General features: G+C 43.1%; 1 protein-coding gene across 3 annotated transcripts; it reads left to right on the top strand.

The window, feature by feature from the left end:
• Positions 1–4743: 4743 nt before the first annotated feature.
• LOC104065207 (histamine N-methyltransferase) lies at positions 4744–22194 on the top strand. Of its 3 annotated transcripts, none has more exons than XM_054070593.1 (7): positions 4744–4874; positions 8103–8299; positions 9186–9238; positions 13106–13213; positions 16724–16854; positions 17438–17531; positions 20669–22194. In XM_054070593.1, exons 2-7 carry the CDS (start codon positions 8163–8165, stop codon positions 21022–21024), a joined length of 879 nt encoding a protein of 292 aa, XP_053926568.1. In that variant the 5' UTR covers positions 4744–4874; positions 8103–8162; the 3' UTR covers positions 21025–22194. The 3 variants fall into 3 exon arrangements, with proteins under 3 accessions (XP_053926568.1, XP_053926570.1, XP_053926569.1); XM_054070595.1 differs by having other exon boundaries at positions 4788–4870; XM_054070594.1 differs by lacking the exon at positions 4744–4874 and adding an exon at positions 7029–7143.
• Positions 22195–24574: the final 2380 nt, after the last annotated feature.

Here is a 24574-nt window from a genome sequence, read left to right as displayed (position 1 = left end):
CTTGGCAGAGACTGAAATCCCAAGGGAAAAATGAGTTGCATACCGCTCAGGGGCAGTGGGAGACTGGGGCTCTTGTGTCTGGTCCATCATTACCTTGTGGCTTTGCAGGATAAGAGCTCTATGCTCTAGGTGCTCTCTAGCAGCATCCATTCCCATCAGACCTTTCTGGTAAGGAGTACCAGTTGCTGAATTGTCCACCAACTTTTATCACCTCCAAACTCAGACACAATAATGAAATCCCTTACCAATATTCTTTAGAACTTGAATTTCTTTCTATGAATAATTTAATTAAGAATTTCAAATTCAAATTCCTAATCAAAATACTCTAATTTTTTTTCTTTTTTCAGTCTGGGAATAGAGCACTGATTTGTTTCACTAATTACAAGCCAGAAGTTTGGTGCATAATGAGATATTTTACAAACAATCTTTGATTCAATTAACTTCGGGGAGAGGGAAAAATCAAAATTATTTTAACAAGGGCAAACATTTGTAAAAATGATAATCCATTCCTCAGAAGTACTTGGGAAGATAATGCAACACATTTGTTGAATAAATTCATACAATCATTAAGATTGGAAAAGACCTCTAAGATCAAGCCCAACTGTCAGCCCAACACTACTGTGCAACCATGTGCTTTTTGAACACCTCTGGGGATGGTGACTCCACTGCTTCCCTGGGCAGCCTATTTCAGTGTTTCACCACTCTTTCAGTAAAGACATTTTTCCTGGTATCCAGTCTAAACCTCCTCTGGCACACCATGAGACCATTTCCTCTCATCCTACCACTTGCTATATGTTCTAAGCAGCCAGGTTCAGGTTTAGCCTGTTGAAGTTGCTCAGTGTATTACGAGGACAAAAAGTGAAAACACATCCAGGCATTAATTTTTGCAATTTTAATGGTGGGGAGTGTCTTTGAGGATGAACCAGTTGCGGTGGTTTGAGACTGACATAAGTAAGCATAAGGGGATGCTACACCCCTCTAGCACCAAGTGCTGCAGCAGCACAAAGTTTGAATGCCCCAGTTTTAAAGTGATGATGCCTATGCTGATATTGAGGAGAGACAGCAACTTCCCATCCAGATCTGATGGGAAATTCATGGGGTACAGCTGTGGTGGAGCCCATTGCACCCACCTGGGACTGCTGTGCCCATCAAACCCACCCCAAACGCATCATGAGGACAGGGGCTGTAACAAGGACCCCTTCGCTCTGGGCAGAGACCGCTGTGCTGCAGTTCTCCCAAGGCACTCTGGTTTGTGTGGGCTGCATCTAATGAGCTGCAGGAGGAAGGGAATGGCTGTGGCCTTGCAGTTGGCCCCTCTCCCCTTGCCCGTGTGTGTGTGTGTGCATGCAAAGCTTTGGAAATTTCCATTTTAATAAAAGCAACCTTGGACGAGCATGAGCAATAACCTGTCTGCTCTTTGGCACAGACAGTTTGGTTGCCCTGTAAAATGAAATTTTGCTACCCCGGTGCAGTGATCTTGTTATCAAGTCCAGCTTACATCAGCGTGCTTTATTAGAAGACAGCACAAATAATTCTTTAGACATTAAGCAACACCAAGTTTCTGCTTTTATCAGGCTGGTTGAGGTGATTAAATCAGATCCAGAGGTAAGCCAAATAAAATCCTGGATCTCTGGACTCAGATATTTGATCCATTTACAGATGCTTTGAAGCCTGGTGACAGAATAGAAACTAGGTCTTTCCTGACCAGTCTTTCTCACTCCCGCTGCCACTTGAAAATCCAGTGCCCTTGGTCTGATCCATATGCTTTGGTCTGTTGGGTTTTCTTAAGGCAGGGGGGACACTACATATGGATCCATCCCCTGCCTGTTCCCAGCATCAGCCTGGCTCAGCTGTGACTCCAGGCTTTAGTCTATGCTCCAAAGGAATCGATTTTTGCCCAAGCGAGGGTCACTGCAGCCATACAAGACCGATGTGCAATTCCCTTGCTCCTGTCCCTTCCAAGATAAAATCAGCATTACACAGCTTTATGCACGTAATCACCCATCTTCATGTGTAACCAACAGCCAGTCCCAATGCTCCACCTGTACCCAGCATTTTTATTGACTTAGATTGCAATTCTCATCTCTGAAGGCATCAATTGATTAACCAGTCATCATAGCTATTCTAAATCTTCAGTGGAAGAAGAACCTATGGGAAAAGCAGAACAACCTATGGGAAAACCAGAACAAGCTATGGGAAAACCTGCTTTGCCTCTGGGCACAGCTGGTGGCCACCTCAGGAGCATGTGACAGGGCACATTACTCGACACCTTTCCTACTTCAGTGAGGGCTGGTTCCCAGAATTGATCCCAGCATCCCTGGCAGAATAATTTATAATGATTCATTCGGACCAAGACTGAAACATTTAACTCCTTTTTTCTCCTTCCCAGAGTATAAATGTTCAGCCAAAACCCACACAGATGTACTCCAGAGAAGGAAATAATCTGCAGATGTTGACTGTTCCTAGCTCTTTCCTTGCGTAAGGGGCCAGTGACAACTATTCACGTCCTTGCCAGGTTTCTGGGTGGACTCCTCTTGCTCACGACTTTGTGTTTTAATATTATACCATGTCAGTGTTGGCCAAGTGTCTACAGAGTTATGAATTGTCCCCTGAGCTGTCATGACAGAGAGATCTTTAATGCACAATAGTTATTATTTACAAAATATTGATGTCCTTAACACTTGTGGGATCTCTTTTCAATAACTCAGCCTCCTGCCATCTAGGACAGTGATGTACATAGGACAGTGCATGGTAAAATGGCATAGGGAGGGGATTTTTCATTTATAAATATTGATATTAAAAAGTGCAAAATCAAATTAATGAACAAACCGGTAGGTCTGCCTGAGGGCAATGTGACCGGCTTCTCTGCAGGATTTCATTTTGCAGAGTGATGCCAGCCCCTGTCCTGGCTCCTGCCCTTCTCGGCTGGCTCATAGCCTCCGGCTCAGCAAAACCCTGCCCTGGGAGCAGGTGCTTCTGCAGCACATCATATAGACACGGCTGGAAGGGAAAAATGCTAGGCAATGGTGCAGCATCCTCCTCCCAAATTACCCTGCACCAGGGCAGCGCTAAGCCCACGTCAAATTGAAACTGCTGGGGTTTGGCTTCAGGCTCACAGAATGTGTCTCCAGGGGAAAATAAAGCAAGATAACAGCAGCATCTTTTATTTTCATAGAGCACTTAAAAGGACCAGATGCATATAATTTTTAATTTTGGCTTTCTAAAATTAGGCTTGCCTATTAAATGGCAACTGGCACTTGGAAAACTCTTTTAGTGGATTGCAGAGGGAGAAAAACATGGGCCAGATTCACTGAGTTTACTTTCCTTTGAACAACTTGCACAGCTTTGGTGATCCCAATCCAGATTTCTAGAACTGCAAAGAAAACCAGGAGAACACCACTGACCTTGCTGTTCTGCTCTGTTTGAACAGTGGTGTTTATCGCTGAAGTTGAGCCAGTTGAGCTTTGCATGGCTGCCACTGCAGCAAGGTTTGCACCCACAGTACATGTAGGAGCAGCTGTTGCACAATTAGCTTTTGCTGGGACTCTGCAAGCCAAGAGAAGCTGGCTCAATTTGTAGCTGTCTGACAGAATAGCTGGGGTTTTATTTTCCTTAAAACATCTCTTGCAAATAAAGTTGTGATTGTTGGTTTGAAACAGCCAGGCAGTTGTGGGGCTGCTCATCCCTCCTGTGGAGCTTTGGTGTCCCTCTTTGCTGAGGGACTGGTAGAAGGTATCAAAACATCATGGTCCTGAAGCTCTCAGTTTGCTCCTTGGTGAAGGGATTCATGCCTCCTTCCACCCCAGCGGTTTGGAAATGGTGCTGTGTATTGAGGAAAAAAAACAACACAGCATGTTTTGCCTTCCCACACAGTCATTGTTCTAGCTGAACAATTTTAACTATCAATATGACATCTTTATTTCAATAAACTTTCAGCTAAATGTCAACCTATAGCCATTTTTCCAGTAAATGTTCCTTTGAAAGCACGGTTATTAATATTATTGGTATTATTTCATATGACTTTTTCAATGTGAACAGTTCATTTCTCCACGAATAGTTCATTTCTCTATCTAAGTCCAGAAGGAAAACATCTTTATTTAACTTCAGAAAAATTATTTTGCGCTAAACACGAAGGAACAATGAATAATTTGTGGCATACACAGGGTAAATATTTAATTAAGGCTCTGAACACTAAACCACAATGTGATAGCAGACATGGGTCAGAGCTTTTTTCCACGCTTGTGTTCCCTGGAATACTCCTAACACGGCTGGGGATGTTGCACACAATTTGGAAAATACTCCCCATTGCTCAAGCCCTGGAAAGTAGGTGATAAGCAAAATCTCAGCTGCTGGCAAGAAAACCGGTTGAGAAGCCAAGTAATCTATAACGGCAGGCTTCTATAGGCAAACTGTAAATGACGCTGTACATCGTCGTGTGCCACACACTGAGACAACTGTTCTCAATTTGTCAAGAGTACCGTTTCTTATATACCAGCAGCAGGGCTTTATTTTTCATCCAGACCCTAATTAACAGGTTGATAGCTCTCCGTGTCTAAATGCTCCCCGTGTGTTGGTGGCCATGCCAGGTGTGTCTCGTGGACGCACAGTCAGTGTGGACCACACAAGAAGGTGAGGGTGGACATGGCAGGCAGCGTTTAAACAGCTCGCTCTGCCTCTGGAGGCAGCTGCTGCTGCACCAGATGATGATATCGCTTGCTCCTTTCTCAGGCAACAAAACCTCCTCCACGCTGCCACATCACACACCCAGGGGTGGGATGGGACAAGGGAGCTGCTGGGAAGGTGGCCCGCCGGGAGTGTGTCGGCATTGCTCCGCGGGAGAGACTGCAGCCCTGAGAAGAACAGACCGCTTGTGCGTGAGTACAGCTGCCCGTGAGGCAAGCACGGACTTAACAGCTTGCGTTCAACTCCTCCAAGAGGGATCCCTGTTACGCTGGCATTCAGCGACAAGCCGTAATCCTGTGCTCATAAGCCCAGGTTCCTACTGCAAATAGTCCACAGCTGAGGGCATGCTCTGTTTTCTGGTTTGACGTAGAAGATTTAAAGAGTTTTACAGTGAGTTGAAAGCAGATTTAATTCTTCCAGTGCCAGTGCAAACCGGGGGTGGATCAAATAACTGCAGCGTAAACACAGAATCCATTTTTGAAACTCTGCGATCTATTTAGGGATCTACACATAAATTTAGATTATTACTGAGGGGAACGCTCCCAAGTGAATATTATTATCCAGAAGTTTATATCAGTCTCATTAAGAAAAAAAAAAAGTCATTTTCTTCCTTCTCTTTACTCATTTTTAAAGTTAACCGGCCACGATTCAAACAGCAAAACACATAATGAAACAAATGGGGCAAATTCAAACAGCCAAAAGCATAATGAAATAAATGAGACAAATTCCTTGAACTGCACCTAACAGGAAAATGAATCTCAGTTGCTCATTAGAGACCGACAAGCAGAGAATGTTGGCAAATTAAATCATGAGAAGTAGAGGGAGGCATAGAAAAAAAGGTTGATTACCTAAATCCCCTCTTATTAACTGCAAAATATTTTTTCAAGATTGAAGGTAGTAAAATAAAATAGTGGCAAATGACAAAACCTCTTCAGGCACTTAAAGTAGAAAATGAGGAGTTGGGCAGAGCAGAGGAATGGGTAAACACGGAATATACCACTTTCTTTTCAGGGTAGGTTAGCACTGAGCAAGTCTCACTCAGCGTATACAGGTGTTTGCTTCCTTACCCTCTCAGGCAAAATTTGTAATTGTTTCCTTTGATTAATTCAGATTTTTCTGAGAATTTGAGTGCTCATCATCTGGGAAAAAGAACTCGGGATGTCAATGTGCCCATCCAAGGCTGACGTGGTGGCTGAGCAGGGTGGGCAGCATGAGCAGCAGGTACCACCCCATGGCCCTTGGCAATGGTCCTTCACCTAATTGAGTCAATTCAGCTCCAATGTGTTGGTCTCTTTGTCTAATGCACGGGCCAGACTGCTTCTCTTATCTAACCCCACCAGGCTGACAGAAGCAGGCGGCATGAAGGCGAGCTCTGTGGCTGAGGGGGCATCGCCTTCCCATGCTGCTCAAAACTGGCCCTTGTAGGCACCCAGGGCCCAGTAAAGTTTTTAAAGCTCTCTTGTCGCTTGTTGCCAGGCCCCTTTTATCATTGTTGTTGTCTATCTCACCTGGTTTTGCTGGCTTTTCCCTTAAAAACATCCTTGCTGTCTGAGAGGGTGGGACACAGCGATGTGCTGAGACCTGTGTCTGCCTTGATGACGGTATGGGTGGAAAACCACATCTTGGATCCTGCTCTGGAGGTTGCTGCTGGACTTTGGGACTGCCTCAAATTGAGTAATTAACGGGTTTTTGCTAACTGACCTAGCAGCTCTGGTAACAGCATGCTCTGGAGGAGGTGTATCACCACCAGCCTTTAGTACACATCCTCCTGTGGAAACCTTTGGGATGTGGCTCACAGAATACAAAACCAAAACACGTCACAAATTGGTTGTGTTCTTTGGCATGAGCAGCAAGGAAGGTGTGCAAAGCCAAGCAGCTCACAATGCCACTGAAAATCAGGGAAGGATAAGAAGAAGAAGCTAGGGGACTGTAACTGCTCAGCATGTCAGCTGCCCCTAGAAGTCATCCTCTGAGGAGTGAGCACCGGAAAGAGAATAAGGGTATAACCAGGCAATGTGGACATGGACATATCAGGGGGAAATAGTGCCAAGTCAATATTTTTGTAGGTGGTGTAACAGTCTCGATGTATAGGGTAGAAGGAGACGCTCCTATACAGAGACTTTAGTGTTGGCACTATCTTGTACGACTTTCTCATGAGCAAGCAGGAAACATGTAGCCTTGTTGAGACAGCTGTTGGATGAGTAGAAAATCAGTTATACACTCCAAAAACTTCTCAGCAGTTCTGTGCTGGAAAGGGAGGCAATGAGTATGAAACTCAGCCAGCTACTCTTTTGTGTTTGCACCCATGATTTGGAGGAGGGACAAGATTGTTATTTAGTGTGCAGCTGGGAGGGACTAGCGGTACAACAGAAGGCAGAATTGTTATTTAAAGGGACAAGAGAAGTAGTTTGGAAAGATCCCCACCCAAAGCCTGTGGCTTCGATTTCAGCGGTCACACCGGTAAGCGAAGGCAAGGAGTGTGGGGTCTTGGTGGGTAGAGGGAAGCTGTTCCAGCTGCACTGTGGACCTTAGTAGGTGGGAGGCTTAAATGCTTCACTTAAGCCACAACAGGGCTTGGCTGGAGACAATCCAAAGGGAACAATAAAAATATGAGAGGTGGCTGTTACCAACCTCTTCAGAGAAGTCAGATCTGATTGTGAGAGATGTAGTGTGGTTCTTAAGCCCGGGGCTGACAAGAAGGAAGGTGAAAAGTTTCTCCTTGCCAGTTAGGACAAGATGCAATGGACTTAAACTGCGATTTAACAGGGGATGCACACGTCTTTGTGCAGATTTCAAGGTACAGCCCAATGTTTCCCGGTAGCATGCTCTGTCTCCCCTGCTCCCAACTCTGTGTAAATTGGGTTTAGCACAACATCCATTCCAGTAACTCACGTGGCTTTCATGAATTAACTACTTTGCCCATGGGAATCATACCATTATCTTCAGAGGAACTAGAAAAATAAAGAGTGCATTTATGGGGTTTTTATTGTTTTCACCCCACCATCAGCATTCCCTTTAAAAACATCAAAAGAGTAGAAAAAAACAGATAGAGACATCTGCCAGCATCTCTGGAGATGTGTGTTGCACTTTCTTCTAATCCAGACCAAATATTTGGAGCCTCTCCATGCCTTCAAGAAATAGGGAAATTTTTCATTTATTTAAGAACTGTCTAAAGACCCTTTTACTGGGTTTTAAGAGAGCCCTGTGTCAGCACAGTTAGAAAATGCTGGCTTTTCTTCTGCGCAGATTAAAGATGATATATTGCCCTTTGCTGCTCAAACCTTATTTACAGTTCCTATGGCAAAATTGCGTAATACTTTTTTAAGTGCTGTGAGGCGCAGGAGCAGCAGGGCTGAGGACAGGGAACAAAGTCCAGGCACACTCTGTTTTTTACCTCCCTGGTGTTATTCCTTCTCTAGGGCTGAAAGAAGAGCTGCAGGGAACATTTTGCCCCTTCATACACTCTTCCAAGCCCAAGCATGGCATCACCCATGAGGAACTTGCTCAACGACCCTGACAGATACCTCCAGTCTTTCCGCCTCTTCCTTGCGAATTCAACTGAGCACCAGTGCATGCAGGAGTTTGTGGAGAGGCAGCTGGCAACCCTGATAGCAAGGTAACACGGAGTTGGCTAAACTGAGCTGAAGGACAGCCCAGTGGCATAATCCCATGGAGGGGATGGGCTCCAGGGGCTGCCTGTGAAAGGCAGATTGCTGTTCCCCGCTGGCCCCCCATCTGTAGGTGGCTGATAGGACTTGGCTGGAGATTTCATTTACACATGTTCCCGAATGGCTGTTCTTCAGGACAGAGCCTGCCTAGCAGGGAGGAGATAAGGCTGAATTGTTTCCTTGCATGCTTACCCTGAAACAACTCTAAAATGCAGTAACAGATATTATGTTCCGACATTAAATTTGATTGAAAGCATCTTTTTAAAAGTAATCTTTTCAGGTAATATTTAGGCTCTGTCTAGTATGTGTACCAACACTCCTACTTTGCCTGCTGGTGTGTGTTTTCTGCTGAACCCCTCGCTTTGGGGGCTCACTTGAACAGCAAGCAGCTGGGGTCAAATCCTGGTTTTGGGGAGACCCTTCTTTGGGTCCAGGGGTTTATGACTGTCAAAATCTCGCTAAGATTTTAAACGTCCTACACTCATCTCTGTTTGTCCCCATATCGCAAAATATAAAACTTGTACAAATAATTTTAAGTTGCTGGTCCAGATTCAGGGAAGTCTCTAGTTCTCGGAGCACAGACATGGAGAAGACATATACCCGCTGCTGCTTGCATGCAGTCATGGTAAAAGCTCCTCTATGGATTGCCAAAATAACTGGAAAACAGGAATCTCCAATGAATTCTGAATTCTGCCAGCTCACATGGTCGTACGTGTGCATGTTGCATTTGATTTTGTCTTGCAGATTTTAGGCCTCATAGGATCTCTTGTGCTTCACAGAATGGATGTAACCCTCTGTATTGGTAGCTCTCCTAAAATGTATAATATTTTTCAGTATAGGAAATGGGAAGACTACAATCAATATTCTGAGCGTTGGTGGTGGAGCAGGTATGCTATGAACTTCAATGCTGTTATACTTTTACTTTTTTTTTAAAGAATAGGGGATTACAAGTTACAGAAAGGAATGGGAAATAAATCTTTTCCTGAAAACTCAGCTCCAGGGTACAGATGGTGTTAGCTAGTGTGTGGCCGCGTTGTCTGAAAAGAGGTTGTGCCTCCCCACACTGATTTTACTATGTCCTCCATGAGAAACCATCACTCCTCAAGAGCAGAGAGAGGCTTGAACTGCCCCACACAGTTTCCAGGAAAAAAAAAAGATGCCATAATGGCCTATATATATCAGAATATTAAATTTTACTTGCATTACAGTTGCTCTCCCCTGTAACTATTTACTGATGGAGTACCTCCCCATCATTGCTGCCTCCTGCCCTGTTACATGAGAGCCTCAGCTGACCTCTCTATTGCTTGTACATACTTGCTGATCTCCACCGATGCACAAGCCCTTCCTGGAGCTACTGTCACCCAAAACACTGGAGCTGAACATAAGTTCTAGAAGAAATCAGAAGGAATAAGCCTCTTATCTGAAGTTCACTGGGTGTAAAAACAATACCAATAACATCAAGCGGCTTCTTCTCATTAAATTCTTGCTTAAGTTCCCTCATAATTAAAGCTCGTGTTTTCTAATTCTGCTCTGCCCATTAAGTCATCAAAATTAAATTTTATAAGAACATTTAATTTAGTTTAAATGTTTTAGCTATACCATCTCAAAAGACTTATCTCAGCTTTGTTAATCTCTCCTAAGAAGTAAAAATAATTGTGCACAAGTGGTGGGTGTTAGTTATTAAACAGGCGGTGTGACAGAGCAGAAACATTGCTCTCCGTACTAGGGAAACCACTCTTCTTCCAAAACCAATGATTTTAACAGGACCACTTTACTTAGTGGGGTACTTAACTTCCCGAGCAGGGACACTCCAGCTTACCATCATGGGTAGTCAATCAACCAACAAAGGGCTACAAAGATGATCAGAGGGCTGAGGCACCTCCCATACAGGCTGAGAGAGTTGGGGGTGTTCAGCCTGGAGAAGAGAAGGCTCCTTGGAGACCTTATAGAGACCTTCGAGTACCTGAAGGGGCTACAGAAAAGCTAAGGGGACACTTTTTACAAAGGCTTGTAGCGATAGAAGTAGGGGGAATGGCCATAAATTGGAGAGGGGCAGATTTAGACTGAACATGAGGAATTTCTTCACCATGAGAGTGGTGAGGTCTTGGCACAGGTCGCTCGGGGAATTTGTGGCTGTGAACACCTGGAGGTGTTCAAGGCCAGGCTGGATGGGGCTGTGGGCAGCCTGGTCCAGTGGGATGTCCTTGCCTATGGCAGGGGGGTTGGAATTGGATGATCTGTAAGCTCCCTTCCAACTCAAACTCTTCTATGATTCTGTGATAACAACATAGAGGGAAAACTCATTTTATGATGTAAAATACCCCTACACTACTGAAAACCTGTTCCTTGCTGACTTGTTCCCACCATGGATCCTTGGAAGGTCAGGAGGCAGCAAAATCCCAAATCCCTTCAGCTATCCCTACCTGACATTGGAGGACAGTGATGGAGCTGCTGCCCTGTCCCCATCCACCCCTGCGCTTTGTGGAGAGGAGGCGCAGAAGGAAAGCTTTTCCTTTCCACTTTTCCACCTGGAGAGACAAGCAAACCATTTAATGTAGCATCATATCCCATTACACTCGCCCATCTACAGCATCTGCCTTCGCCTGCAGCCTTTGCCTTATTGAGTTCACACTCCAGCACGCTGCACTCTGTACCTTTAAAAACCATAAAAGTCATCAACGCTGCTGTAAAGTAGCAACTGTGCTATAAACTATCCTGTTATGTAAAATGTTTAATTAGAAACTTAATGGTGAACATAGTGGTAGCCTTTAAAAGGTAATTGTGTTGGAGAGTTTAAATAATTCGGATAGCCTAATTGCCAAGTTGTTGATAATGCAAGCTGCCACAGATTTGACTGTAAAATGCCTCAGGACACTTGTTTGCATATAAAGGAGCTAACTGAAGTCAATTAAGGCTGTGGATTAAATTATGAATCAAAGGGGTGTTTTTTTGGTTAAAAACAATACAAGGGTGATTTGACCACAGAAGAGTGGAAGGGAATGTATTTACCTATTCACATACGGAAATGCAAAATTTGATTTCTTTTTATCAGGATCCACACAGTCTTTTCAAATGGCAAATCCATTTTATGGAAAGTTAGTAAAGCAACCAAAAATGAAAATAGTGCAGTAATTCATTACAACTCCTGTGTTCCAAAATTTTACAACAACAACCTGCAGATGACTGGCTGTCACAAGTTTCGCACTGATAGCAAATGTACAGCTATTTCTTTTGCTTCAGAAATTCAATTTCCCTCCCTCAAAGACCGTGCTTGTGGAGATGCCACATATATTTTGGTGTTATTTGTTGCCCTAAGAAAGACATGTAAGTGAAAAATATTGAACTTTCCCTCACTTTTTATATCAAATTCTCAGGACATTAATGAGCAGGTGAAGGGCGGGCTGGGGTGCCTGATTTTAACAGATGGTGATACGTAGTGGGGTCAGAAGCAAAGAGAGAGTTCTTCATAGTGAAGACTAACCTTCTGGACAAGAACATGATGGGCCAGGTTGAGCTCTGGGGAACACATTATAGCTATTTATTCCCTAGTTATTTCCTTGTGAACCTCAAATCTTCCGTATAATGGAGCTAACACTGAAGTGGTGGGAGCCCACGGGTATTGAAAACCATGAGGATAGGCAGAGGCCATACAGTGCGGGTTGTCCCTCTGCAGTCCCTCTGCAAGGGCCCGTCTGGTCATCAGGGTGATCTTCCATTCAGGACACAATTTTGTTCACTTGCAGGGAATTTTATAACATGGAGTTGTGTGCAAGCACAAGTACATCTTTCAGGACAAAGCTCAATATTTGTCTGTAACGTGGCCCCTGGATCTTTATTATTCACCACAGTTACTCTCTGCTTTACCCGTTCTTCCTTAATTTATTCTTCTACTGTTTTTTCATACTAAAATTTATTCAAGCGCAATAAGCAGAAGTGAGCGTTAAGAAAGCAAAGCAAGCCAGTGTGATATTGTCCCTGGACTCGTGCCTCAGGAGCATCATCTTCCTGAGTATCCTATGTTGCGGATGGGGAGAGGTGGCCATGAGAGATGGCAGCTCTTTTTAAATTTTCAAATGCTGTATTTATTGGTAATTCCATGGGTGAAATAATTGCAGCTAGCTTGAACAGTGTCCAGAGAGAACTATTCCTCACAAAGAATGTACAGTCTGTTCTGAGATATTCTGTAAACAGAGGCTAGATAAACATAAATGGTATGTGCACTGTTCATTTTGATTTTGGAAAAAAATTCACAGGACACTAAAGACAAACAGATGTAAAAGTTTCTGATTCCAGTATAAACACATAGTCTCTTCTCCCTCATCCACATGACCTGGTAACCAGTGAGATGCTTAGCTAAAAATGCTCCTACTGACTCTTAAGAAATCCTGCCTTCGGACATCAGAATTGGTACCATCGGAGTTTTTTAGAATCTTCTGCAGGAGGTTAGGATGCATCCAGAAAATATGAGATCGAGCCACACACATGACTGCGTCTGGATTTCCCCTGATGGTGGTAGTCAGAAAGAACACATGAAGACAGTTTGGACTGACATTTAAGTTTTTCTCAAATCGTAGAGCTAAACCCTCAGTGGTAATCTGCTGAGAGTACAAAACAGTTGCATGTACCTGTGTGGTACATTTACTGTACATTAATAGCAGGTATTAGTCTTCAAAACGGGGAATGTGATGGTGGTGGACATAACATTTGCCTGAGCTTAGCTTTCTTGTTGCATCTCATGTTCCCTGCTTCCCTAGGTGAGATTGACCTGCTGATCCTTTCAAAAGTACAAGCCAGATATCCAGGGGTCACCATCAACAACGATGTGGTAGAGCCGAGTGGTGATCAAATCTCCAAGTACAAAGGTATTCTTGCATTAAAAAAATTAAATTTACATTCAGTAATCTAAATGCATTAAAAAGAGTTGAACACTGGGTGACCCCACATTCAAATGCTTTCTTGTAAGAACTGACTCTTAAAAGTTAAAAAAATCACTATCTTATGCTTTTTTTTTTTTTTGCCATCATTGCTTTTCAGCAATGTTCAGTGTCTCTTTAAGATCTTAATCTCTCATACTATAAAGAACTCTGTGGGGCAAACACTCAGACTAGATAACCTTTAAAAGCTAAGCAAGGTGGGAACTGGTGGGGGGTTGTGTGGGAATAAAGAGCCCCAGATTTCAGAAAGTTCTTCTCCTTCAACTTGCACTAAATCAGGATACTTCCTCTTTATCAAAGGGAAAATTTTAGTGTCTCATGGTAATTTTCACATACCTTAAAAATACGTTTCCAAATAGCAAATGGCTAAACCCCACAGTGTCGCGCTAGCTTACTTATGAGCCTTTGAATTACAAAACATGTAAAGGGAGAGGAAAGATTTTTGCTGTGTGCTCCATTGCTTAGAACTTGTTTCTTTCCACCAACTCCAAGGTCTGAGTAACATTCAGGAAGGAAAGCCAAGCATTTTCCAAACACGACTGAATGGTAGCAAGGATTCTTTTATCAAATTGCCCTGCAAAGCAAGCATTAAATACCAATCCACAGTTTGACTGTCACTGGATTAACACCTTCCAGGCTTTACATTAGCAGGTAATTATGGTCTTGTATGGAGGTGACACCAGCTACACCCTACATGCGGTGAACAGCCCTGAGCAGAGCACACTTTGTCAGAAAGTGGCTGCTGAATGGATGTGACAGTAATGAATGAACCTCGGCAGCAGACTGTGTTGTTGGAAATGCTCCAAATCATAGTAAATACCAGACTGTAAAACCACGCTGTAAATCTCCAACTCTTACTTAAGTCCTTTAAAACGAAGCATTCCCAGTATGAAGCAACTTGTAGAAGTCTAAGAAAAAAAACAACAATAACAATACCTTTCTCCTTGCAGTGGGAGAGTTCAGAGTCACTGGAAGCACCAAAGGCTCCTAGGAGACACACCACTTTTTTGTCTCTGCCTCTGTATTACATGGACCTGGTCTTTGAAAAGGTGGCCCATGCAAAATCCCAGGAACTTTTATATTGATCCAGGCTGAGGTAGTAAAGGATGGGCAACAGAACACTTGCTCTGTTTATAAGACAGTCTGGGCACTTGGACATAGCATTTCTGTCCTGTTTGGGCCATTAACCACAGGCTGCGTGGAATGGAATTTGCACTGATTCTTCCTAGTGGCCTCATCACCTACCAGCAATTAGCCGGCAGTCCTATCGTACTTCAGTGAGTTTCCTCCCAGAAGAAAGTCAAAGAAAATATAAGATGTTGTCCTTATTTTAAGTTTTATGCTAAACTAGAAATGAAATATTCATCTGAATTTCTTTCTTTAAACTTTCTTATTTAGTAATTAATCATGTCCCCAGTAGGTATCATTAATTAGGTTTCTAAGCCCTAAGATTTTCCAGAGAGAATTGGAAACATTATCTGTGCCTCTGAGGATTCAGTAGTTATGTTTTCTGCCTAACCAGATACTTTCTTCTTGGGAAGGATAAGCCACACTCAAAAGAGAAACTTCATACTGGGATATTCAGTGATGACAAACTGAGGTTTATCTTAGGCTGTGTCGTACACCGAAGGCCCTCTTCAAAGCTCCATGGCCAGGCTGTGAATTTCCTTCATTCCTGATCCAAGTCCAGATGAAGCCTCTTGGTGACCGTGGTTGGAGTTGGTCACACCACAACCCACCTGCGTTGCCACTGCCTGCACAGCTTGGCAGAACTGCAGGCAATCCAGTTTTGATGGCACTCGCTCAGGGCACACGACCAGCTTCTGATCCATAAAAAAATTCGGGCTGAGCCCAGGAGAAAACTGAGGAAAACTTTTCCAAACAGTTAAGATGATATGTTTTGGCTTCAGATGAATCTTTGGGCAGAAACCTCCCATAATCAGAATGAATTTGTCCTTTATGAAATTTCGACTTTAAAAGCCCACCCTGGCAAGCAATTCGGTTTTCTTCCCAGTGTCTCCTTGCAGACTGACTAACGATTGAACTGATCCACATTGCACCAGATTGTTTGTGATGGTGATATGAACTGCGGCTGAATGAACCTGGAGTTTAAAACAATGGATTAAATCTGAACTACGAGCACTGGGACCAGTGACTGCTAAATGGAGGTGAAAAGAGTAACAGCAATAGTGTCCAAAAGGGGTGGCCCATTCCCAGACATAAAAGAGAGGAGGCAAGCACCAATGCAGCATTTTTTGTTTGTCCAACAGGGATATGTCCTCTTCAGAGCACAAAAGGAGAAACATTGTGATTAGTGGTGTAAAGGCGCTGGTGTTGGCAAATCCTGTTTTTTGGAACATGTGTTCTGTAGCTAAGGCTTAGTCTGCCTTTGGGCCATTTAAAGTTTTAAATTTATGTTCAATTCAGCGAAGCACAGGAATCGCATCAGGGCTAGCTTTGTCCTGGAGCAATCTCAAGCGCCAGGCAGGGGCACAGTGAGATAAGCTCCATATGCCAGCAGATGGACATAAGTATTCCAACATCCTTTAAAATATGACATTATCCCTCAGTTTTGCTCTTGCAAAAGCAAAGAAACACAGTGGTGAGCCAGTGTAACGTATTCCTTGAATCTAATTCTGCAGTTTTCTGCTTTCCTCAGTTGCTGGATGTGCATTATATTGAGATCTGAAAGTACATTGTGTATCATTCTCTATATGAATCTTTGCTTTAAAACACTATTATCCATTACCTGAAGCAGCTGGGCAAAACCGTGGGATTTTGAAAAATCTCATTTTTTTGACCACAACAGAGGCCAATGTCAGGACATGGGTCCTTGCCCACAGAGCAAAGCTCCTTCCCTCTCCCACTATCTTTGCAACACACTCCCCAAGTAAGCCATTTGCTTTTTCTACCCTTCTCAAACTTGTGTTTTCTCTCCAAAACACGGTCCTCTTGATCCATCCTCAAGCCCCTGTATTTATTTGCTCAGTCTCTGGAAAACCATTCTCCATGGCCTGGCTTCTGCTCAGTCATGAGGTGCTTGGGTAGCACCTAAGCCAAGGGACCATCAGCTCTTCTCCCGTTCGGTATGAGATCTGTTGCTCCTGGCCTCGTTACTGTTTAACCCAGCCAACATATTTTAATGCAGCTTTAGCCAGCCACAGAAAAGCTTCTTTTTTAAAAAAAATATCAAGTAGAGGCTGGAATAGGAGTGAGAAGAGGAAGGCATCACACCTCCCAAAGACTCCATCCTACAAAGACCAAGGCATCCTCTTTCTCACATTTGGGCTCAAGGTTTTCAGTATTCTACTGTTCTGTTACACCAGTACCAAAACTCTCCACCTAAATATGACTTTTGGATGTCTTAAAGCTCTGAATGGAATCCAGTCCCGTATTTGCAATTGAGATAACTCTGTCCTACCTTCTCCCATATTTCAGAGCGTGTGGCTAAGACGTCAAATCTTGAGAATGTAAAGTTCACCTGGCATAAGGAAACAGCTTATGAATATGAAAGTCGAATGAATGCAGAAAAGAAGTCTAAAAAATGGGACTTCATTCACATGATCCAGGTAAAAGTCTCTGCAAAGTAAATGTTGTCAAAGGCTTGGCTGTTAAAAGTATGCATGAAGTATGTGACCTCATTATCCACTCTAAGGGGAAGAAAGGTGAGTTTATTTCCCTGTAATTTAAAGTACTTAAGCATAAGTGAACTGCAAAAATGAAAGATGAGTTACAGCAAAGCAACTTTGAACACAGTAGTCCTATTAACCAGGCTGTGGGTGGCAGCCAACTAAAAGTACATTTTAACTATCATTTCTAAAGCTCCTTGTCCTCTCTGTGAAATTGCCTTTGTATTTCCAAGTTTGCTGAAGCCATTACAAGCCGTCTTCACCGCTGAGAAAGGCAAATCATTTTTATCCCAGGTTAATAAATGAACAAGAGCTTGGTCCTAGGAAAGCCAAAGAGCAGGCAAGGTAGTGACAGCCCTGAGCTCGCGGTGTGAGCCCACTGCAGGTGTTGTCCTAATGTGTCTTATTGTCCTGCTGCTTTTTTCTCAAGATTGCCCCCATTCATTTTCTTTTACCTAGTGATACCACTGTAATACCCACAAGGACCTCATCATGTATCTGTAAGCATCTCTGCTCTTTCCAGATGCTGTATTATGTGAAAGATATCCCAGCAACTATCCAGTATTTCCACAGCCTCCTGGAAACACAGGCGAAGCTCCTCATTATCGTGGTGTCAGGTGAGAGTCGCTCTACCAGCACTTCTCATTTAGGCAAAAGCCACGAGGACCTTTCGGGTTCAACAGGCCAGCTAGGAACCAATACATGCTTTTACTTAAAAAGATCCTTTATTTACATCCTTTATTGCCTATAGAGGTGCACTGGCTGCATAATAACAGGTGTCCACTTATCTCCACCCATTGACATTTGCATGCCATCTCTAGCTGTGCAGCTCAATGCCGCAGGTTAGAAAGCCAAAGGCTTTGTGAACCCATAACCTCGTGCTACTGGCGCTAAAAGCCTTTCCCTTGCCCTCTACCCTTCCCCATCCTACAGCCTGGCCAGTGATGGATGGCAGCAGAGGGTGAGAGGCTCTGTCCTACGGCTCTACTCACAAGAACTCATTCAGCCTCTGCTGTTTTCTGTAAAAGGCTTTTCAGGCTGGGCACAGTGCTCTCTTGCTCCCGGAGACTTGTGGCATTAAGCAAATGGCGATGACAGGGCTCAGCTGTGCCATAGAGCAGGTGTTAGAGCACATATGGTTCATTTTCTTCTCAAACTGCCCATTTTCTTAATATCATCATTTTGGGCGGAGAACAGCCTTCTTAGGCTGCTTCAGATTTGAAAGAGATGCTTTGTGGTCAATCAAGAAGGAAAATGTGGCAATGGAGTAAATTATGACCTTTTGATAATGAGGGCGAGGTATGCTAGAGAGACTGCAATAGTGGGATCTAATTTGACTCTGGATAACCTTTAATTTGACTCACAAGCTAGGTAATTTTAGTTATGTAAAATGTCATATCTGATCTTTTTTTCAGGGACATTAAGTGTCAGTTGTTCAGAGGTTTTTATTTAATTGTTCACATCTGCAAGTTGTAATGTGCTTGGTGAATTTAATTTTTTGTGTTAGTGAAGTGTCCACAACGAAGTGGGACTTCTCTGACTTGAACTTGTTCAATTAATTTTTCTCCAAAATGTTTTCAGTTTAAAGTATTTTCAAGCAGTTCACTACAAGAAATCTGTATTCTAAATTATCTGAGTCACTGTTCCTGTTCTTTGGCTGAAGGAGAGTAGATCATAATATGAGACTATTGCTGATTACCTGTTTATGGTTAATTAAAACTCTTTTCCTATTGCTTAGCCTGTTCCTCTGGATATTCATAAAATGTGACTACAGGGAGGAACATACATCTATTCAAAATTAATGTGATTAAAAATCTTAAGTCATGAAAAGTATTTGAAATCCTCTCTGGGCCAGGTGACTCTTGTTTGTTGATGGAGCAGAATGGAGCAGAAATTGCTGGGGGCAGCAAGAACATGGGAGAGAGGAGTAGTACTCACAAAAGCAGAGAGGAAAGGAAGAGGGAAACCTTGGGAGAAAGAGTATAGAGGAAGGAAGGAAGGAAGGAAGGAAGGAAGGAAGGAAGGAAGGAAGGAAGGAAGGAAGGAAGGAAGGAAGGAAGGAAGGAAGGAAGGAAGGAAGGAAGGAAGGAAAATATGCTATGAAAATGGGCACTGAAGCAAAAGGAGGTATTGGTAGATAAGCAGAACAAAGCTCATTTCAAAATATGAAGCTAACGACATCTCCTACGCAAACACATAGGGATGTTTTAACTAAAATCCAGTCTGGATGATAACTAAAATCCAGAACAGGACGGATAGCAGAGGGCTTGATCACTCAGTGAAGGCTGCAATCCCTCCTTCTCCATTCCTGCTGGGAGAGAGGGTGAGTTACAAGAGGTATGCGATGTTATTTTTAACACATTTAAAAAATCTGTTTACATCTCCTTGAAAACAAAAGTAGTGCCATATGCTGAGCCTATGGAGAGCTATTATAATAATGCTGCGTTCAGGTAGTGTATAATTGCTCGGCTCAGAGATGGCTCTGAGTCACACAACACTGACACCAGCAAAATTTCTGCAATTAGTGCACTGCATTCAATTTCCACCAGGTGAAAGAAAATACCGTAGCCCTTCTAAACACCAAACTGTTTATTTGACTATAAATAACTGTTGCGGATAAAGCATTTGCAAAACCACTGAGCAACTGATTTTAGTAGTTATGGAGATTTATAGTCATAATTCTCAAGACCTGCTCATTAGGCTCCAAGTGCTTTTCATCCTGTCCAGCCCTTCTGGGTGATCCTTTTATAAATGATTTATAGAAGAAACGCTGAGTCACAGATCCAAGGTGAGTGAAGATAAAGATGTAAAGATGTATCTGGGTAGTTTTCAGCTTACCCAATTGGTTTTCTTTGTGAAACATCCCTGGAGAAGAGGTGCATTCAGAAGCCTGTGCTTGGCACGGACTCAGTTCTGGGGGTGTATGTGGGGTGACAGGAGCCTGTTCGTTCCTCACCTTCGTCTTTGCACACCCAAACAGTACACAGCCAAAACAGTCCTTCTGGCACTACTGGGGAGGTCAGCCTTGGCTGAGGAGCAGCCTCTTGTTGCCCAGACCCAACAGCATGTAAGCACGATAGAAGTGAAGGCTGAAGGCCAGGAGGACCATGCGGCTTCATCCTGGGCTCTGTCTATCGTCTATCCCGCTCTTCTGTCCACCACACACCCAGCCACATGGAAAATGTGACCAGGGTTTTGTAACCTACGTATTTCACATAGCAGAGAGATAATTTACTGGTAACAAGTGTTTCTATGAAGCTCATGTGTAGCTCAACCACAAAGTAATTTGGTGAAGGAATAGAAGAGGATTTGGTCGTTCGAGCAGGCAGCCGAAATCTAGGGAATAGTTTAAATCAAGATGACACTGAATAGCTGATGTTCAACAAGTGGAGTACAGAAGGATGGCCCTGAGACAGATTGCCTGTGTGCACGAAGCAGAGTGGTGCATCATGTTGGGAGTGGAAAGGTGAAGGACTGAGTACACTGAGCTGCTCTGGCCACAGCAGTGGGCTTGGTGGGAGGTGCTGGAGCTTCGGGAGAGGTGATATGTCCATCCTCTCCTACGGTCCCCAATACCCAGGCACAGAAGCAGGGAGGCAGCCATCTCCACTGTATCCCAGGACACATGTCCAAACTTGGGAGAGATCTTGCATGCAATGAGGACAACTGCTAAAAAAAACCCAGATGATCAAATGTTTGTTCAAATAGTGATTTTCTTTAATCTTGTGCATTTTTCTGGTGGTTTCTCTCTCAGGAATGAGCGGCTGGGAAAGGCTGTGGAAGAAGTATGGGTCTTCCTTCCCTTTAGATGATCTCTGCTCTTACATTTCCTCTGCTGGCCTCAAAAGGATACTGGATTCAGCTGGGCTAAAGTATCAGGTCTATGAACTCCCATCTTACATGGACATAACGAGCTGCTTTATTGAAGGGAGCAAAGATGGGGAGCTATTGCTGGATTTTCTGACAGAAACTTGTGAGTTCTCTAAAACTGCTTCCCCCGAACTAAAGCGTCAGGTAATGGAAGAATTAAGAAAGCCTGAATGCAGTGAAGAAAGAGATGGCAAGGTGCTTTTTAATAACACCCTGAGCGCAATAGTGATTGAGCCATGACTTAACCATGTCTTGGCTCTTGAAAACAGCCCGACACAAACTGTTAAGAGCAGAAACATGTTTTTCATACTTTATAAATCTCTTAGTTTACTTCAGTACTGATAGGTAATTTTTAGAGCCAGTTAAGAAATCAGTATTAATATATGTTGTTGTAGGTAAGCTTTAATATCCGATTAATTCTGCACTAATCTATGAATATGCAACTCAGTAAGCAGTTAACTGTGCTTTGTCATATGGATGTTGTATAATCAGATGTAATATGGACCATCCACTCAGGCACTGTACTGACCATTTCCAGTGAAAAAGTCGTGAACTATACGTGGTTTCATTATCTCCATTAAAAAGCTCTCTACAGACCAGATAAGCAAATTATAACTTCTTGGTTCAGCTGGCAAGAGTGGAAGCTCAGAATTCCCATTTGGGTGGCTGCTCAACAGAATTCTTTGGGTTTGCTGTGGCTTCAAGATCTTACTCTTCCAGTTATTGTCGAAGTGGATTCACACCTTAGAATCATAGAATAGTTAGGGTTGGAAGGACCTTAAAGATCATCTAGTTCCAACCCCCTTGCCATGGGCAGGGACATCCTACTAAGTCCCTTCTACACATGCAATGGTTGCCAGCTTCTGTCTCCTCAGCCACTTCCATTTAATGCCATTGTTTCTCTTTTCCCATACTTTTTTTTAATGATGTTGCATCTGCAGAGCTATTTTTGTACAGAGTCCATACTGGTACTGCAACAGGGAAGTGATCAAAGGTGGTGAAGGCACAGCAGTGGTAAGAATCATGCTGGAGAGGTGGATTTCACTAGTGAGCTCTGATGCCTTTGTCAGGAATCAGCTACTGCTGTCACATAGGGCTTCTTGGTGTTTTTAGCTAACCACGTAAACCTGGCAGCAGGGGCCGGGTATGGCTTCTGAGCTTTGTAACAACGAAAAATAAAGTCTGATGCCAAACTGACAGTGGGATTTGTTTCATTTTCAATGGAGTTACGTCAGGTAAATCTCTTCGATATATAATATAGGATGTTCAGCAAGAAAACGCTTCTCCTCCTTGGTCCCTTCTCCCTGTGGTGCTGTCTCCAGCCTAGTAGTTGATGCATTTGTTTTGCTAAATGATTTTATGATTTGAAGGAGTGTCCTGCTCTTTAAAAAGAACAATGGATGGTGGAATATAATATAGTGACTTGAATGAACTTAAGACTCTGAATACTTACTTCAGTGAAGCAGGTCTGATTTCTACCGTTGAAATAGTTAATTTCAGTGTTGAAATGGTTTAGTTTAGGTAATGTTTTAGCAGCAAGCAATTATGTTTTATTTTTGCACATACATTTCTGAGACAATATAGGTTATTAGTGATTTGAGGCATCTACAAGGGGCTATAATGGGTCTTACTAGCTGTTTATATTTATTTGAGATTGGATTATTTGAAATACACACTTCTTCTAGTTGTCAAATGTTAATTCTAGTGTATTTTAGAATGTTTCCATGATATTTCTCTATTTCTCAGCTGTTGAACAGAACAAAGTCTATTACCACTTTTACACAGCGCTACATACAGATTCCTGCATTAGAAGACCTCAGTATATCTGTAAGCTGCTGTGGTGACATGCCGAAATGGGAAAGGAAGAAAATCTCTCATTAGGACAGATTGCTGCATCCATTTCTAATGGGAAACAAATTAAAGCTACAATTACTTTCGCAGCTCTTTTGTGCTGCCGATGACCTTTTCTAAATGGTGCTTGCAGAGGAGGTGACCGCTGAATATTGCCACATCAACCCTGTCAGAAGTGACACATCTTTGGGAGCCACAGAAATGCCAGAATAAAAAAAAAAAAAAACAAAAAAACACCCAATCTGACCACAAAACACAGCAACAAGATACACATGCATATCCTGTTTGTTTTGTGATTTAGCATAGGCAAGAAATATAAGAAAAATGCATTTTAGAATTTTGGGGGGAGGTTTGTTCTGAAAATGTGGGAGAGAGCAGGAAAGATGAGGAACAGCAGAGATGATCTGGAGAGATGAGAGGGGGATATGACTGCAAAACACACGCAGAAGATTCAGTGGGAATGCACGTGAGAGCTCCTTCCCCTCTTTAATCAGAAAGGGAGAAGCTGGGGAGAAGGAGTGTTTGCTGGGTGTGTGGAGTTACGTAGGGCCTTATTAAAAGCAGAATTCACTGGGGTAAGATGCTTACATCCCTGGCTAGAGAAGAAAACTCCTTACCTAAAATCAGGCACATAGGGGTGGTCCTCTGCCATTGCTTTTGCTTTTGAGGAGAGTTTCCTTAAAACACTGGAGGAGGGGGAAATACAGTAATCTCCATCCTGTATATGCAGCTACTTCTGTTAAGGGGCTGGGGGAAAACTGAATCAGAAGAGCACCCTTAAGGGATAAGTTATTTTTAATTCTAAATTTGTAACACACACACATTTCCAAGAAGCACTGTAAGTATTATTTAGTAGGAAATGAGTGTGGGGAAAGCACAATTTTATGCTCATTTGACCATAAAAACTGAAAGAGTTTTTGTAAATCTCTTGAATAACTTCCTAATAGCCTGAAAAGCCACATTTTCATGCAAAAATTGGCCTTAATTGTACAGTGAGATACTGCTATTCCAAAGCATGTTTGGGGAGTCCAGCCTGTCTACAGCTGGGCCTTTATACAGCAGTTTTGAGCTTATCCACGTTCTTCCACCACTGAATTAAGTCTTTTACCCTCAAAAAGCCTGTCTTATCTCAATGAGCAAAAATTTATTCCCAAAGCACATCTCCAAACCAGCCTGCTCTTTCCAAACACCAAGGTGAATGTGTGGGCCAACGGGATGGACCTCCCTCGCTTGGACCCCTGGAGAGTGAGTGTATAGGTTTATACAGAGGTTCACTGAGGTCAATGATCTTAAACTGGCATAAAACTTGATTGAAATAATCTGGGTGTCAGGCTATCTGTATTAATGTACCAGAAATGATCCGGCAAGTTGCTCGAGTGCCCCTTTCTAGCTAAATAGATGTTTTGGATATGAAGTTTAATCATTTTGTAGAAATGTGATGGGATAAAGACGATCCTCAACATTGCACCTACACATCCATCTAAGAAGGTTCTGAACAGTGTTTGTTTTTAAGTTGGGAGACATCCTTTTTTCTTTTCATTTTGCTGGCACGTAAGCCTGGAATACACAGTTTATATTACAGGTGCAGGAGGAAAAAAAGCTGGAGGGAAGGAGGAGAAAGAGGAACTCTTCTTTGAGATAGTGGGCAAACATGCAGGCCTGTATCCCTCTGATAAGTAAGCACGAGCTCGTGGCTCTGATCCTGTGTCAGGTGATTATTTCCCAAAGCAATTCCCTCGGGATGTTTGCTGTGCAGGGAAAGGAATATGTCCATGGATAAGGCATGGCTTTCAAGTGATGCCGCATGGAAAGGCTGGGGGAAAGCAAAAGTCGGGGAGGAAAAGGCCGACCCCCTACGAATGGATCCCAGTCTTCACATATGTATCCCCTCCACATCAAACACATCTGCCTGAACAGCTTCAGGGCTGTTACTTTAAAT

Source organism: Cuculus canorus, chromosome 6, assembly GCF_017976375.1.
Source record: "Cuculus canorus isolate bCucCan1 chromosome 6, bCucCan1.pri, whole genome shotgun sequence".
NCBI classification, from domain to species: domain Eukaryota; kingdom Metazoa; phylum Chordata; class Aves; order Cuculiformes; family Cuculidae; genus Cuculus; species Cuculus canorus.
Note: the sequence above shows the minus strand (reverse complement) of the source record. Positions and strands in the feature narration are given on the sequence as shown.

Excerpts from the sequence above, each read along its gene's own strand:
- LOC104065207 (XM_054070593.1), top strand. The coding sequence starts at position 8,163 with ATGGCATCACCCATGAGGAACTTGCTCAACGACCCTGACAGATACCTC. Across the intron at positions 9,239-13,105 it reads GAGCGTTGGTGGTGGAGCAG|GTGAGATTGACCTGCTGATC; the intron begins GTATGCTATGAA and ends CTGCTTCCCTAG. Across the intron at positions 16,855-17,437 it reads ACTTCATTCACATGATCCAG|ATGCTGTATTATGTGAAAGA; the intron begins GTAAAAGTCTCT and ends TGCTCTTTCCAG.